Here is a 14883-nt window from a genome sequence, read left to right as displayed (position 1 = left end):
CACGACACAAGCACAACAACGCAAACCTCGCGGCTTACAGCTTACGCCTCACCGATCTCAAACTACCTTACTCTTCCCTTGACCCAATTCACCCATCCATCCATCCATCCAACCGTCCATACCACCCTCCATCACCATCATCATCCACCATCCACCATCATCACCACCCCACCCCACCCCCAGCCTTGTTGTGCTTTTTGCTGCTACTACTCCTGTAAGGCATCTGGCGCCCAAGCGCTACCCATCGCGGTTCCCATTCACCGATCTGCTTCCTGGACCACGCGACCGTTGATTGGTCCCACCTCTATCAAACCACCTCATCTACTTGCATCTACTGCATCTGCTGCACTCGATCACTTCGCCTCAAGCTCCTCCATCTATCCACTGCATCCACGCGCCCCCCTTCGAGGCTCCACGAATCTCCCTCCGCTCCGGGGCGCGCCCGCCTGCCTGTGCCTCCTCTCAAGGATCTCTCTCCAGGATTCCTCTCCAGGATCTCGCCAGGGTCTCTCCTAGCATTGCTCTGGGATCTCCTTCCCATTGCTCTTCCGCGCCGTTCGAGAGAATTACCAAGCAATCAGCAACACCGCAACCATAATTCCCTCTAAGATCCCAGGCGCCGCGGGCGCGGCGTCTCCCCCGGTAGATGCTACTACGGCTACCACCGCTACAGCTGTTGACACAACTACTTCTGCTGTCGCTACCTCTCCCACCATCGCAAACAACAAATCCACCACGCCTCCTCTCCCCTCCCTATCTGCATCTACTCCAGGTCCGCGGATTCCTGCATTACACTCCCAGGGTTCTTCTCATGCTCCTCAACATCCGAGGCAGGAGTCTCCGCAATCGTTGCAGAACTCTCCCTCCACGACACAGGCCTCTCCTCCGAGTTCAGCGCGCCCTGTCGTGCCCATTGCCAGTGATAGCAATCGCCCAGTAGAGCCCCGCCGTCGTCCCGAACAGGGCGGTGCCACACGCATGCGTTCCTCAATCGCCTGCGAGCGCTGTCGCCGCAGCAAGGTGAAGTGCAACAACAATGGTGCCGGCACTCAGTGCCAGGCCTGCGCCTCTTCGAAGAGAGAGTGCATCTATCCGGAACCGGGCACGGGTAGTGGCCGAAGGGAGAGTACCCTGCCGAGCCACCCCAGTTCGACGAGTAAATCGAATGGCCATGTCGAGGTATGTCGAGATCTCTAAACCATTGCACACATGTAGTCTTGTTGCCAAGTCAATTCGACTTCAGAGGTAGTAGGTCGTGTTGGTTCAATGTCAATCTGATACCCCACCACGCTACCGACCCCCAGAATGCAATGGCCACTGTCCTATGTGCAAACCGTCTCTGACCAATACAGGCACCTCCCCGCAAGCGGCAGAAACGAACCATTGCTTCTCTTTCACAGGCAACTCCATCAAATGGGTCTTCGCCCGATCTACTTGATCTAGATCCCCATGTACTTACGCCTAAAGTCTGGAAAGAGCTGGTGAGTGACGCTTTCCTTTGTGCTCTTCTGCCGAACATCTTCTGACGAATCCCCACAGTTTGAGATTTACCAACGGCACTTTGCGTCGGACTTACCTTTCGTCCATTTCGGCACCTTTCGCAAGCTTCTCCAGCAGCCAAATTCCAACGAATCCTTGTTGAGACGTTCGACCCCATCCTGCCCAAACCATTACTCGGAGCTGTTCCTGCTTGCATTTCTTGCCTTGACCTCGCGGTTCCACGACGGCATTGTCAAGCACTATGATCCCCCGGTATATCCAAATAATAGTGATCCTCTGCTTGTGGCAGAACGATACGCAGAAGCCGCGCGGTCTCGGCTGCATCAGGTCAGGGATCAGCACAAGATGGTTGAGCGCGTCCAGGCCTCGTTGATGTTGTGTCTGCACGAATGGGGAATGTGTGAGGGGACCAAGGCTTGGCTAAGCATGCACGATGCCGTTGGCCATGCTCAACTGCTCGGTTTCTACTACGAGGATACGGACAAAATCCACGCCCCTGTGCATCCTATCAATCCGAATGCCGACTTCATCGCAATCACCCAGGGTCATTACGGGTCACAGCCCGATACAGGCACATCTGTGGAGGATAGCTTTGTGGAACAAGAGATCAAGCGCCGTACCTTCTGGAGTTGTTTTATCATGGATCGCTATCTCAGTGGTGGCTACATGCGGCCCAACCAGATTCGGATCAGCGATATCCATATTCAGCTTCCCGCTAGCGACAAGGCCTTCGCTCACGGGACCAGTGTTACGACCTCGAGGCTAGGTGGAGATGAAGACGATTCGAATAACCCACTAGCTAATTTCAGCAGCTATGGCTATAGCAACTTCGGCAGTTCCCCCGCGACAAGTCATTTCAGTGGCGTGCGCAACGGATCCAGGCACGAGGACTCGCGTGGCCACCAGCATAATGGACATGATGATGGCGACAAGATGGAGATTCAGGAAGTCGGCGAGTCCGAGGGAGCGCTCAGCTGCTACACACGAGCAATCAGTCTGTATGGCGAAGTCATGCACTGGTCCTGCACGGGGGGCAGAAGGTAGGTTTGCCAGATCTGGTTGAATCGGTAAGGTGGCATGCTAACTGATGTGCTAGACGGGCTCAAGGAGGGAAATTCCTCCCGCCCTGGAACGAAAGGTCGGAATTTTTCCAATTGAATAACAGGTTGACCGAGTTCAGAGATGGGCTACCTCAGGATCTTCGTCTTTGCGACGCGAACACCACCGCACACAGCGACAACAAGTCATCGTCACACTATATTCTCATGCATCTCGCCCTTCTACTCTGCGACATTATGCTACACCGCGAATGGGTGCCATTCCTGCCATTCGCATGTATCAAACCAGAAGGACCACTGGATGAACCCCTCGTTCGGGAAGCTCCGCCTCCCGAATATCCAAATTACTGGGAGGATGTCGCGCGCAAATGCTTCAAAGCCGCACGAAACATCATCGATCTTCTGGGCACTTATCAGGAATGGGATTCGTTGGTCGAAACGCCTGTCTCGGGATTCGCCATGTTCCAAGTTGGTGTCTGTGGTACGTTCACTGTTTTTTGCTATCGCTAGGCATCTGTCACTAACCAGTAGCAGGCATTTACTGCATGTTCTTCCCACAAATGGACCCCCAAGGCTACATGTGTAGATCCCAAGCAGAAAGAGCGAGACGTGCAATTTCCGGTGAAGAAGGGGACCTTTCTGATGGCGAACTTGCAACGAGGAAGGCCTTTGATTTGCTCATCCAGATGCAGTCTCGTTTGAAGATGGCTCGAGGCTGGTGTCGCACATTGCAGAACCTGGGCGATTTCTGCAAAAAGAAGGCCAAGGAGTTCAAACGAAGACAGGCCGTTTCTTCCCCCGACAGCAGCATGAATTCCAACGCAAGCGAGGGTGCTGGTTTGGACGAATACAAGAAGCTGGAGAAGTATCTTAAGGGGTTCTACTCCCTTTCAGAGCTCACAGGCGAGGAAGATAAGGTGTTGATTGAGGTTGCAATTCATGACATCGAGAAAGAAAGCGACGTTGGCAGCGAGGGGCAGGAGAGTAAACCACCGCAGCCAGACGGGCCACCTGTATGGGCGGCAGTTAATCGCACCAACAAGCCCGAGCCTGTCGCTGAGCATCACAGCCTTTCGTCCCTGGCTGCAAGCGACAGATTCCAAGATGCAAAGATGGGGCCTTACCCTCATCATCCCCGGTTCGACCGATATAACACACATGAGATGAATTCACCAAGCGTCCACGACACATACAACGCGTATCCAAACCCGAGCATATCTGCCGACCGTGAAACGATTGGTATCAATTCACATATTCAGTCTGGCATGCACTCCGACTTGCTACAGCCGCAGACTCACATGCAATTTGCAACGACGGATCCTGCATTCCAGTTGGGCTTTGCCGCCGTCGATGTTATTCAATTCCAGCACGGAAACGTCATGCCTGGACCTGTGCCGACCAGGGATACAAATTGGTTAGAACAGATACAGGTGCCTTTGAATCTCACTCCGCAGCAGCTGCGGCACCTGCGGCAGATGCAGCAACACCCCCAAAACCAAGGTTGGCGAGGCGCATAGACGCGACGCAGAGTCCTAATTCATTGCCATGAAGACCTTTTCTTATATCCTTATACGATTCGAAACCTGAACACAAAATATCGGCGGCTTGAGTGTTGACCAGGGATCATTCCTGCGGCGCATGGATCCATGACAACCAGCGTGGACGGGCGGGTAACTCTTGAGGCGATACGAATACTATACCCCCATTCGGCGGTCTTCGTGAGAGAACGAGATCATTGTTGCATTTAAAGCGGGAGGCAATGTTGGAAGATACATTCAGTTTCGTGCTTTCCTTTTTTTTTTTCTGCGCCCAGGAACGATTGTATAAATTCGTTATGGAGTATCTTGATTTTTGATGCGATCGAAACGGCCTATTTCGTTCATGTTGACTGCGGTAAAGGTCATGGAATATCAAGGTATACAGTAGATATATCCGGCTCATCGTTAGGGGCAACTAAAGCTCAATATAATTGGTATCCCAAGGTTCCCTTTTTTGGTTACAATTACACAAAGGGGATGCAACGAAAGACGTATGCCGCACACACACCCGAATGACTGACAAAGGCCCATCTTGACCATTTTGAATGTATCTATGCTAACTCGCTATGGCTGTTATGTATGCAAAGACGCAATTGGAAGAGGGACCACGAAGCACCAAGTGTATGTCCCTCTACACATCGAGCATAGACGGCAGCTTCTTCCTCCCCACTTCCACCCCTCTCTGTCTCCCATCCTCTCCCTCTCTCCCACTCGCACCCACACCACATCTTTTCGAACTCCGCCTCTCCGGCACCAACTCACTCGGTATCACCGTCCCACCCCTCACCCCATCACCTTCACCGTCACCAACACAACACCTCCTCCTCCTCCCAACCTCCCCAACCACAACAACACCCCCCTCGCCAAAATGCACAGGCAAAACCTCCCCGTCCCCATTCCCCCCGTCCTCAAGCGTCGGCGGATGCAAATACGTCGTCACCCTCCTCTCGAAACCCCCCTCAGTCACATACCTAACATCCCCCACCACCCTCGGCACCTCAAACCGCCTCCTCAACGGCACCGGCGTGTCATTCTCCCATCCCCATCCTCCCTTTTCCTCCTCCTCTTCTCCCCGGCTTTCGCCTCCCCGATCACAATCCCCATCCCGCGCCGGTGGTGGCAGAAGTTTCGAACGAAGCGCATCAACGCCCCAGCGTTGCTCCCACTCTTCGGGGACGTCGCGCGCATCCACCTCCACCAGCTCACCTTTCGCAGTGGTGGAGGGAACGAAATGTCGCGCGGGGAGGATTTCAGGGACAGCGATGACGGGCTGTACGCGGTGGTGCACTTCGTGGGTGTGGATGTCGCGGGTGATGAGGTCGTGGCGGACGTGCGTGAGGTGCGTTGTGTGGGTTGTGTGGTGTACTGCTGTTTGGGGTGTGAGATGGGGGTTTTTCATGGGGGATGAGGGGGGAAGGTACCTGGTGCCCATGTTGTGGTTTTATCTGTGTCGGTTGTGTTTGTTAGGTCGAGGATGCCGTTGAGATTGGGTGGCGTTGGGGTGGAGGTTGTGGGGTGCTGAGGATGTTGGCTCGTGGAGACATCGTAGAAGCCAGAGTCGTCTCTTCGGTGTTTATTGCCATGTTCGAACTTGTCCGCTTCGCTGAGAAGATCTCCGCCGTTGGATAAGCGCGAGGACGACGTCCGGGGTGGTGAAGATGCTGCCTCGCCATCGTTGTTGGTGGCGGAAGTGGTGGGGTGGAGGGATGTCGTGCTGTTGCTGCTGCTTCCGAATTGGCGGATGTTGCGGTCGGCTATGGATTCGTTGTAGGGGTCTGTGGAAGTTGAGGATGAGGAGGGGGATAGGGTTAGGGATTGTAGATCTTGGGATAGGTTGTGTGAGGATGGCTGGGTATTGCTTTGCGAGACGACGGATGGTGAATTGGAATGATTTGGGTTTCGAACTGGCGGAATTGATGATAGTGCTTCCATTTGGTGTCGTTGGATGGGTTGATGGGTTGGTGATGTGGATTTATCGACTGCTGTTGGTCAGTGTTGGTGACTTGTAACTTGCAGTGTAGTTCTCACGAGGACGAGTCTGGTCTCCATTACTTGGTCTGTGGGATGTGACATTTTTCGATGAGTGAGAATGTACCACAGATCTCTTTCTAATGTGCTCCATGACATCGAAGTCCTGATGATGCGTCGAAGGCTTCCAAAGGACGCGATCGTGGGTTTGATAGGGGAAATGGTAGACTACAAAAACAGCGTTGAACGCAATTGGATGGAAAAGTACAAGTGTGATGAGAGCAATGGCCGGATAGTGAGCACCTCGAATCATCTCAAAGCGGCATTCAAAGACATTCAATTCTTTTCCGTCCGATAACCTTCGGGAGGTGACGTCTGTTTACATTCGTCACTGTGCCGCGTGTAGAACGTGTTAAGGCGACATTGATGTTCCTATTTCATCATCACCGTGCATTGGGAGGCGTGTGGCTGAGATGCCAGATTGGGAGGCAGAGGTCACCATAATCAATCAATCCACCCTTTCGTGACATCAAATCTGACAGCTCAAACTCCGTCCTGATCGATAGTACCCGTGTCAGTAGTTCTGCTCTCGACCTTGGCGATGCTAGGATGAATTGACGTCTCAACAGGATGACGTTTGGGGAGTCCACGCCGGTGCTCGATGTGTGCTGGTACGTGATATCAACACACATGTCCATCAGACATCCGCGGGACCTAAGTCGAAGCGAGCAGACATCACTGGCGATTGAAGTGTGGAGCCCTAAAAGCCATCATGACGAAGACCATCCGCGCTGGCGGGCACCTTCTCGTCTAAGCGGTAGCGTGCTCGATCTGCCGTTCGACCATGGCCGCGGGATCCAGCTGTTCGATTCCCTCGGGCAGTGCAGAATCCCATCTCATTCGTCGTGATCAGCATGGTGTCCTAAGCAATCTAGGAGATGATACGTGGGGAATGCTCCGTAGTTTGGGTGGGCGGGCTCGATGTCTTGGCTTTAGTTGCTTGATGCACGGTTCACTTTGAGGGACCATTCCGATCTATTGCGACACCCCAGAGGCGATCTCTTACCCCTTCGCTCAAACATCATGTCCATGTCCGGTAATAACCAGCACGGAGGTGCGGTGTGGTATTTGTTTTGGTTTTCAGGCCGGCCAGCATGTGCATAGCTCGCAGCGTAGATGTCCCCTTTTGATCGAAAATGTACAATGTATCGTCCGACTCCCCTGAATATGGCAATGGATCAGGGATCGCTGGACGACCACTTCCATGCAGAGATCATCAGAGACTCAAACTGGATGGTTAGAACGTACTCGCACGGGTATCAGATGCTCAATTGGAGGTGAACCATTCAGATTTGGATCCCTGACGTATTTCTTGCGCCCTAATCGAGAGGAACTGACCCGTGTGGATCCGTCAACTACGTGCCAGCGAGTAATCACTGCTTTTGCATAGGTCTTATTCTAGCAATTGACCAATGAAGTCCTTCTCGACGAATTGATTTAGCTAAGTACCTCATGTCACTATACGCCTCAAGCACGATGAAGAACGGAGATAGTAAGCTCCAGTGGACCCCGCATGTATGCATCATTTTACCATTACGTAGGTCGCCGAATTGTCATCCATTGTCTGTCAACAGTGACGGATTTTGAAGTATAAGTACGGTCCCAGAAATGAGTGACCGTGTGGATCATCATCTATTCTCACTTCTCTCACGATAGCAAAGTCATTACAATTCCCTTGCAACACCCCAATACTACCCAATTATAAACAAATCACATCAACAAAGCAACAATGGATAAAGCCAAGCAAGCCATCAGCGACTTCATGAGCAAGAGCGGCCATCATGACACCACCGTCCATGAAACCGTGGCCCCTGGCGTCCAGCATGAGACGATCAAGCCGCACCGACATGAAGAAATCGTCACCGCCATTGACAAGGAGATCCACCAAGACCACTACCACCGCACCGTGCAACCAGTCCAGGATCGCGAGGTCCTCCCCGAGAAGCACACGGACAACTTAGGAGCCGTTACACACCGGGAATTCGACCACCGCGACCACGAAGGCACCAAGAGGTTCCTCGCAAAAGACCAGGGCGGATTTAGGAACAAGTCCATCACTGAGAAGACCACACATAGCCAGAGTGCAGCTCCCACCATGGCCGGCGAGCATATTCATCACGTGAGCTATCCATCCATTCACCATACATCTTCCAATGAAAACCCCTTACTAACTCTCCTCCAGCACATCCACGAAACAATCCAACCAATAGTCCAGAAAGAAACCGTCCAACCCCACGTCGTCCACACGACGGTGCCCATCCACGAAACCCACCACAACGCCGCCAAGCACCACGAGACGTCCCACCTGCCCCCCGTCTCGATGGCCGAGTTCAAAGAGAAGGGCGGCATCCTCGGCGGCCGCGAGGAGCGGTACGACGGGTTCGAGGGTGAGCCGCGGAACATTGGCGGCGCGGTCGCTGCGGGCCTGAAGGGCCATCGCCGCGACGACAGCCACCACGAGCATCATGAGCATGGGGTTGTCGACCCCGAGATGAAGAAGAGGGCTTCGCATGGCGATCATAGCGATTTCATGGGCTTTGGACATGGGGTTGGGAAGCCGGCTGTTGGTGCAACTGGTGCTGGTACTACTGCGGCGGGTGGAGGGACTGGAATGGGGGTTGTGGATGGGGTGAAGGGGAAGAGTGCTACTGATGCTGCGGCGGCTGAGGGGAGGAGAGGCGTTTCTGCTTGAAGGTGCTGGGATTCGGTGAAATGTTTGCTGGTGTTAGTAATTTCTCTGTTCGATATGATGTAGTTGGATTGTAAATCTTAATATCTCAATGTATACAAAAAGTGAGTATGAAATGAATGGCATTTTATTAACTTATCAAATACAATAGAACCTCGAACGTCAAAATATGGCTAACAAAATGCTCAACGTGCTAACGATGACGTTTTCTAAAAGCAAAATAAACAAACATCGTGGAGAGTCTTGATTGATATCTGAACATCATCATTACGTGTATGTGCCTGTTTCTGAAGTCGTTGCTCAAGCAGGCCTACGGTGGGAGAGGGAGAGGGAAGGGAAGCAAACGATTCATAGCGAAGGGTCAACGTCCGCTTAGGAGAGGGGTAATGACATGCTAGTAAGATGGATGCCGCTATTAATATCCAACGGTGTCTGGATGAGGTGGATCATACAAGTCTCCTAGGCCCGCTAGCTTACCATCCCATGGACGTACTGCCAAATGCGGACATTCATTCACTAAGAGACATCACTAGAGAATCACATGTTGTTCAATTGATTAAATTCCAAATGCTGTGACATTGTGCTTGTACGACGAGATGGCGTGAAGATTATGAAAGGGAAACATGCTATTTTATATGTACGCTGCGCTGCCGAAGCTCGCTGCTCGAGGTCTCTTCTTCATGCCGCTACTGCTCCCGCTCTTCCGCAGTCCGCCGTTGATGGGGTCGAACGGCTTTCTCCTTCGGACTAATTGGTACCCTCGATCTAATTCGACCTCAATGGCGCATCGAACCTTCAGTGCGCCTACTGCTGGCCATACGCTGTGTTCGCCCCTGAGAATCCAGTAATCGAGTGAGTCTTTGGTTGGGTTCTCGAGTAGCTTGAAGAAGTCACTTGGGGTCAGTTCAGGGACGAGGGTGAGCGAGGCGCCGGGGACGTTCTCGTCGAGGAGGAAGCGGCGGATCGAGGGTGGAAGCCAGCCGATTTCATCAAGCTGGTGTAGGCGATGCTGGATTTCCATAACGATGAGGCGGAGGACAGGCATGCTCAGGCTCCAGCGACTGTCCTGTCGAGGGTTCGGATGATGGAGGTCGGATCGGAGGAAGGGAGCTAGGTAGGGTCGGGCTTGCGAGACGATGAAGTGGTTCACGTTGAAGAGTTCGGCGATGCGGTGGAGAGGTGATTCGCGGTCTGAATAGGAAGCGTGCGTCCAGGGTCGGAACGTTGCGTCCGAGGCGGCCGTCCAAGGAACAATGTTTCCTGATTCATCCTTGCACATCAGGGTCACTGGAGAATATAGTGTGGATGATGAAGCATTGGAGGCAAGAGCTGCGGACCAGATGAGCTAGACGTTGTTAGCAGCCACTCATAGATCTGGCATATGTGATAAAACCTACCACATTGGGTGCTGTAAGGTAGTTCAGTAGATTAGGAACACCACCGCTTGTTGTCGCGACTGTAATATTCAAGACCCGCTTGGTTTTTAGGTAGGCCTCTTCGAAAGTTATGTCCTCGACATTGGCACGTACGACCTGTTCGAGAACGCCAACATCGAGAAAATATCCTTCTCTGACGAATCGCTTGACGCGCCTAGTAAGTGTTGCAAACCACCCCTCCTGTCGATTTACTTGTCCGTCTATTCCAACACGAGTATGTTTTGCAAAGGCCGTCAGGTCAATGTTCTTGCCTGTAAGGAAACCAAGTAGCTCGTCCTCGGTGTGTATGCCCACCAATGCCGCAATGAGCGCACCCGTAGCTGTTCCTGATATGATACGCGGCAAGAGTCCCCTCAAGTGCAGCGCCTTGACAACGCCCAAATGGCAAAGCCCAAATATAGCTCCTCCCTGTAGCACCAGTACAGATCGGCCGAATGCTTGTCTCGTATCGTGTAGTACATCCAATTTCGCTTGGTTCGTCAGCCCGTTGTCTGAACTTGTTGTCGTAGGATAGCTTGTTAGATAGTCAACCGCCAATGCAACCTGTGTCACATAATCCTCGATCAACAGCTTTGTCCCAGCATATGCTCGACTAAACAAGCGCGGTGTGGTGATGTTCCCTAGATTTCGTACGAGGCCGGATCGAAGGAGGCTGACTAGGCCGAGGATGTCGTCTTCCTCGCGGGCTTCGATGATGGCTTGCAGCCGTTCGTAGATGAGACGGTAATCGTAGTATTTCGACGTAGGATTTTGGCGCCTGGATGCTCTGTTAGATACAGCAAGATGGAGTAGAGAGTAATGGACGTTTGTACCAGAGATCGTAACCTAGCTCCTCGTCAAGCTGGAAAGCAGCACCTTCCCACTCCTCGAATATATTGGCCTCGGCAATAGCTTCCAACAGCACATCTCTCGAACTCTTCTTCGTCCACCATGCAAATAATCGCTTCAACATGCCTCACGTTAGCTTAAGATGACATGACACGCAATCGCTGGATGCAAGAACAAAAGCAGTCAACAAGCCGAAAGGCTGGCGTAATGACAAGAGCGCGGGGAACGAGCGCGGGGGAGGGTATCAGAAGCTGAAGAAGATGAAGAAGAGGAATCAGCCCATACCAGTTGCCAGAAGAAGGCGACCTCGAACAGCAAGCTGAACACGCTCCTGAGGAGATCCGACAGGCCGCGTGCCTTTTTCGCCATAATAGCTAGAGCGAGAACGTATCAGCAGCCGCAGCGACACGCGCCAGATGTGCAATGGTGCATCGTTATTTGCCGGTCATGCTCGGTAATTGGAGTTGGGTGATTTAAGGCAGGTCGATAATCCAACCCCCGTTCTATGGTGGCTCTGATGGCGGGCGTCGTTGCGGATGTGTGTGTCTTTCACATGTCAGACGTCAGGGACGAGAGAGAGACATCCGCATGTATTGCTGCGTCCCGGATTGGCAGGGGTTCCCATCGACGGGGATTCGCTGGACGCTAGCTGCGCTGGTCGTTATCGATAAGAGGTATACATCATACAGACAGCTTCGGATATAGCTTTCAACAAAGTGTATCCGAATATCTTCAATTCCCAAATACAATTCACACAGTCCTAGTTCGAATTTACTTTCAACATGCCCGGCTCATCCCTCTGGCTCCTCCCCCCCTCAACCCATCCCCTTTCCACCATCCTCCCCACCCTCATCGACAAAACATCAACCCACTTCTCCTCCCCCCACCGCTTCATCCCCCACGTAACCCTAACCTCCGAAATCGACCCATCAACCTACTCCCCCAATCCCCAACAATGGCTCGACTCCCTTCCCTTCCCCTCCGCTTCGTCAGCGACCGTCAAGTTCGGCCGACTTCGCAGCGAGGACGTCTTCGTGCGCAAACTGTACATCGGCGTTGAGAAAGCGGGCGTGAAGCAAATAGGAAAAGTGACCAGGCAGCGTGTGAAAGGATTTGAGGGGGAAGTCGAGGCTGAGAGGTGGGCGAAGGAGAAGTATGGACCGCATTTGAGCTTGCTGTAGTGAGTTGTGGTTTTTCTACCGTTTTAATTGATTGTTTAATTGGGTGTTTATTCGTTTGTTCATATGAGGAAGTGCTAATGTGGAGGTTCTAGTCATGATTGTCCGAAGGTTCAACAGGATGAGATTGATAAGATTAAGGGATTGGTTGAGGGTGCTGGGGTGGATTTGAAGGGTGAGGGAGAGCTTGGGGGATGGGTTGGGGGGAGGGTTGTGCTGGTTCCTACTGATCGGCCGATTGGGGAGTGGGAGCCTATTGCGGAGAGAGAGCTTTCGTGATGGACCGTGTAGGTGTGATATTAGTAGATCAATTGGAATTGGGGACTGTTTGTCTAATGGTTTTGCATTTATGGATTGGATGGTTGCGCCATTGTCGGATCACTTGAACCTGAGCATTGGACATAGATGATTGTTTGCGAAGCACACGATGCATAGATGAGTTCTGGCTTGACTATTTCATTTTCATGTGTTGGTCATTTTGACTTTACATATCTGTTCTAGCCGTTACAAAACCATTCAAAAACGAATAGATATTCCCAAGAATTTCCCGTACTCCTCCCCATGCAATGCAAATAATAATGTTTGTTGTGGTGGCAGATCTTAAGCTAACGATAATCCCATTGATACTTTCCAAACGTCCGGTAGCACCTGTACCAGATTTGCGGCGTCCTTTGTGTTTGGTGGTGCGCGGGCGGGGAGAGTGAACGTAGCTTTGCGTAGAAGTGCCACAGCTGCTACACCGTAGAAGTTCACGAATTTCTTGGCATTGTCCCTGAGTAGACCCTTCATAACCATGAAGTGGCCCCCGAAAAGGTCTCCGGCCGGCGTGTTGCTGATAGCTGCGACTGCGCGCCAATATTCGGACATTGGGACCGCAGGTTGGGGTACGTGCCGGAGAGAAAGTGCTGCAAATCCAGCACCCAAGCCTAGCATACGTTGGTTGTAACTGTTGACTTCTGGTGGTGCCCCTGCGATGTTGATCCAGCCCAGACGCGCCTGACCAGCTGCCGTGCTCATGTTGCCTCGAATGCCGAACAGAATGGGGCAAACACGATGCATCTTTGCCAGGATAAGATCGGTCATTGGTACCTCCCTCCACACATAGTTCTTGTCGATGAGCAGACTGGCTACAATGGCGCCGAGCTCCGAGATGATTCTGCCGTCTTCATTTGCGGCTTCTTGCTCAAATTGCTTGAGAACCTGCTTCTCGATGCAAATATAAGCATAGAGCATGAGCTGTGGATACTGTGCTTCGGCTTCGTTGGACAATTGAGGGAGCTGCTGAGAAATTAAGAAAGGTCGGATGTCGAGTGTCGGCCCACCGGCGTTCCTCGCCGCAGTAATAACATCTCGAATCTTTTTGATAACGGCTCTGCTATCGTCTCTCTTGGTGGTTACCTGACCAATGGCTTTCCGAATGTCTCTTCGCATATCGCCCACTGGTCCTTTGAGTGGATTGCCAGGAACAGCACATTGCTTCTTGAAAGGCTTCCAGAAGTCCTTCATTCGTTTATGTAGATCCAGGTATTTGGCATGAAGCTCTTCGACTTGAGCTGAAACCGGCTGAGATGCGGCCTGCGTGCTGGCTGCTACTGTGGGTGCAACAGGCGCTGGTGCGCTCGGTGCTGCTGGCGTTTGGAGCTGAGCCGTGACTTTCTGTTGAGCAACCGCTTGGATTCGAGCTTTCTCGGCGGCGACAGCAGCTTGTTGAGCTTCCCTAGCCGCTGCTTCTTGTGCGAGCTTTTGCTTCTGAGCAGCCTCTTCCTGCTCTTTCTGTGCCTTGATGCGGGCCTCGGCCTCGTGTATCTTCCTTTGTTGCTCGGCAACTCTACGGGCAGCCTCCTCTTCCCGTTGCTTTGCTTCTAATTCGCGCTGAAGCGCTTCAGCTTCTTTCTTGGCCTTCTCTTGTTCCAGACGTTGAACTTCCTTTAGCTGCTCCTCCTCCCGCTTGCGGCGGGCCAGTTCCTGCTCAAGAAGAAGTCGTTGCCATTCGCGCTCCGCCCCTTCGCGGACCTTCGCGTGTTCGAGCGATGCTTTAGCGATTTGTTCATTGTGTAACTTTGCGTGTTGTGCAGCGTCGAGATCGAGTCTGTCATTGAATTCTTGGTCGGACCTTATGAGCATTTGACTGAAGTCAAGCAGCATCTGCCGGGCCGGGCTGTCGAACGGATCTCTATCGAGTGTCGAACGACGGGCGGCGTCCCGCCGTGGCGTGGTACGAGAACCATTTCGGGTATGAGAAGATCTCGATGGGGATTGTCTCGAGGGCGAAGTGCCGATCCAGCTCGAGGTGAAGGATGATGCCGTATGCATGCTCGATGACGAAGTGCCGGACTTTGTAGGCATACTACGCGAATGGACAGGGGGAAACGAGTCCGAATCTAACGGTCAGACGCGACGACGATCATGAAGTTGACTATTTGGTAGATGGGGTAGGGTTGGTAAAGTATGGGCAGTCGAAGGAACGCGTCACGATTTTCGTAGGGGTGTCGAAGATATGAAGCTCAAAAAGTAAGTGAGTACTAGCGCGTGGTGGCTGGGTGGCTGGGGTATGGTCCCTGAAGGGCAGCCACAGGTTGCAAGGGACAAATTGGTGATTGGGACAGAATAGTGGAATTGTCAGGTATG

At 52.5% G+C, this 14883-nt stretch overlaps 6 protein-coding genes across 6 annotated transcripts; 3 read left to right on the top strand and 3 right to left on the bottom strand.

Annotated features, from left to right (window-relative positions):
* Nucleotides 1–646: 646 nt before the first annotated feature.
* Nucleotides 647–4479, top strand: BU24DRAFT_447376 (uncharacterized protein; the record flags this gene model as incomplete). Its single annotated transcript, XM_033530817.1, has 6 exons — nt 647–772; nt 802–1179; nt 1353–1481; nt 1540–2540; nt 2597–3039; nt 3093–4479. The coding sequence occupies 6 exons, from the start codon at nt 647–649 to the stop codon at nt 4073–4075; spliced, it is 3060 nt and encodes a 1019-aa protein (XP_033387075.1). The 3' UTR covers nt 4076–4479.
* An 85-nt stretch (nt 4480–4564) lies between these two features.
* On the bottom strand, nt 4565–6535 carry BU24DRAFT_103878 (uncharacterized protein). Its single transcript, XM_033520726.1, has 3 exons — nt 6125–6535; nt 5518–6075; nt 4565–5464 (listed from the first exon to the last, which is right to left on the bottom strand). The coding sequence occupies exons 1-3, from the start codon at nt 6375–6377 to the stop codon at nt 4728–4730; spliced, it is 1548 nt and encodes a 515-aa protein (XP_033387074.1). The 5' UTR covers nt 6378–6535; the 3' UTR covers nt 4565–4727.
* A 1318-nt stretch (nt 6536–7853) lies between these two features.
* Nucleotides 7854–8816, top strand: BU24DRAFT_488810 (uncharacterized protein; the record flags this gene model as incomplete). Its single annotated transcript, XM_033533575.1, has 2 exons — nt 7854–8243; nt 8307–8816. The coding sequence occupies 2 exons, from the start codon at nt 7854–7856 to the stop codon at nt 8814–8816; spliced, it is 900 nt and encodes a 299-aa protein (XP_033387073.1).
* A 567-nt stretch (nt 8817–9383) lies between these two features.
* BU24DRAFT_418274 (uncharacterized protein) lies at nt 9384–11639 on the bottom strand. The gene is made up of 4 exons (XM_033526944.1): nt 11363–11639; nt 11062–11192; nt 10211–11006; nt 9384–10158 (listed from the first exon to the last, which is right to left on the bottom strand). Exons 1-4 carry the CDS (start codon nt 11444–11446, stop codon nt 9445–9447), a joined length of 1725 nt encoding a protein of 574 aa, XP_033387072.1. The 5' UTR covers nt 11447–11639; the 3' UTR covers nt 9384–9444.
* Nucleotides 11640–11836: 197 nt separating this feature from the next.
* Nucleotides 11837–12416, top strand: BU24DRAFT_418273 (2, 3 cyclic phosphodiesterase). Its single transcript, XM_033526943.1, has one exon. The coding sequence runs from the start codon at nt 11860–11862 to the stop codon at nt 12256–12258; it is 399 nt and encodes a 132-aa protein (XP_033387071.1). The 5' UTR covers nt 11837–11859; the 3' UTR covers nt 12259–12416.
* A 140-nt stretch (nt 12417–12556) lies between these two features.
* BU24DRAFT_103827 (uncharacterized protein) lies at nt 12557–14846 on the bottom strand. The gene has a single exon (XM_033520725.1). It carries the CDS (start codon nt 14599–14601, stop codon nt 12856–12858), a length of 1746 nt encoding a protein of 581 aa, XP_033387070.1. The 5' UTR covers nt 14602–14846; the 3' UTR covers nt 12557–12855.
* Between the last annotated feature and the right edge of the window lie 37 nt (nt 14847–14883).

Source organism: Aaosphaeria arxii (assembly GCF_010015735.1).
Source record: "Aaosphaeria arxii CBS 175.79 unplaced genomic scaffold BU24scaffold_2, whole genome shotgun sequence".
Lineage (NCBI taxonomy): Eukaryota > Fungi > Ascomycota > Dothideomycetes > Pleosporales > Aaosphaeria > Aaosphaeria arxii.
The sequence above is the reverse complement of the archived record's forward strand: the minus strand, read 5'-3'. Positions and strand labels throughout refer to the sequence as shown.

Excerpts from the sequence above, each read along its gene's own strand:
- BU24DRAFT_103827 (XM_033520725.1), bottom strand. The coding sequence starts at position 14,601 with ATGCCTACAAAGTCCGGCACTTCGTCATCGAGCATGCATACGGCATCA.
- BU24DRAFT_103878 (XM_033520726.1), bottom strand. The coding sequence starts at position 6,377 with ATGATTCGAGGTGCTCACTATCCGGCCATTGCTCTCATCACACTTGTA. Across the intron at positions 6,076-6,124 it reads TGGAGACCAGACTCGTCCTC|TCGATAAATCCACATCACCA; the intron begins GTGAGAACTACA and ends GACCAACAGCAG. Across the intron at positions 5,465-5,517 it reads AACCACAACATGGGCACCAG|CAGTACACCACACAACCCAC; the intron begins GTACCTTCCCCC and ends CACCCCAAACAG.
- BU24DRAFT_418273 (XM_033526943.1), top strand. The coding sequence starts at position 11,860 with ATGCCCGGCTCATCCCTCTGGCTCCTCCCCCCCTCAACCCATCCCCTT.
- BU24DRAFT_418274 (XM_033526944.1), bottom strand. The coding sequence starts at position 11,446 with ATGGCGAAAAAGGCACGCGGCCTGTCGGATCTCCTCAGGAGCGTGTTC. Across the intron at positions 11,193-11,362 it reads TCGCCTTCTTCTGGCAACTG|CGATTATTTGCATGGTGGAC; the intron begins GTATGGGCTGAT and ends GGCATGTTGAAG. Across the intron at positions 11,007-11,061 it reads GAGCTAGGTTACGATCTCTG|GCGCCAAAATCCTACGTCGA; the intron begins GTACAAACGTCC and ends CAGAGCATCCAG.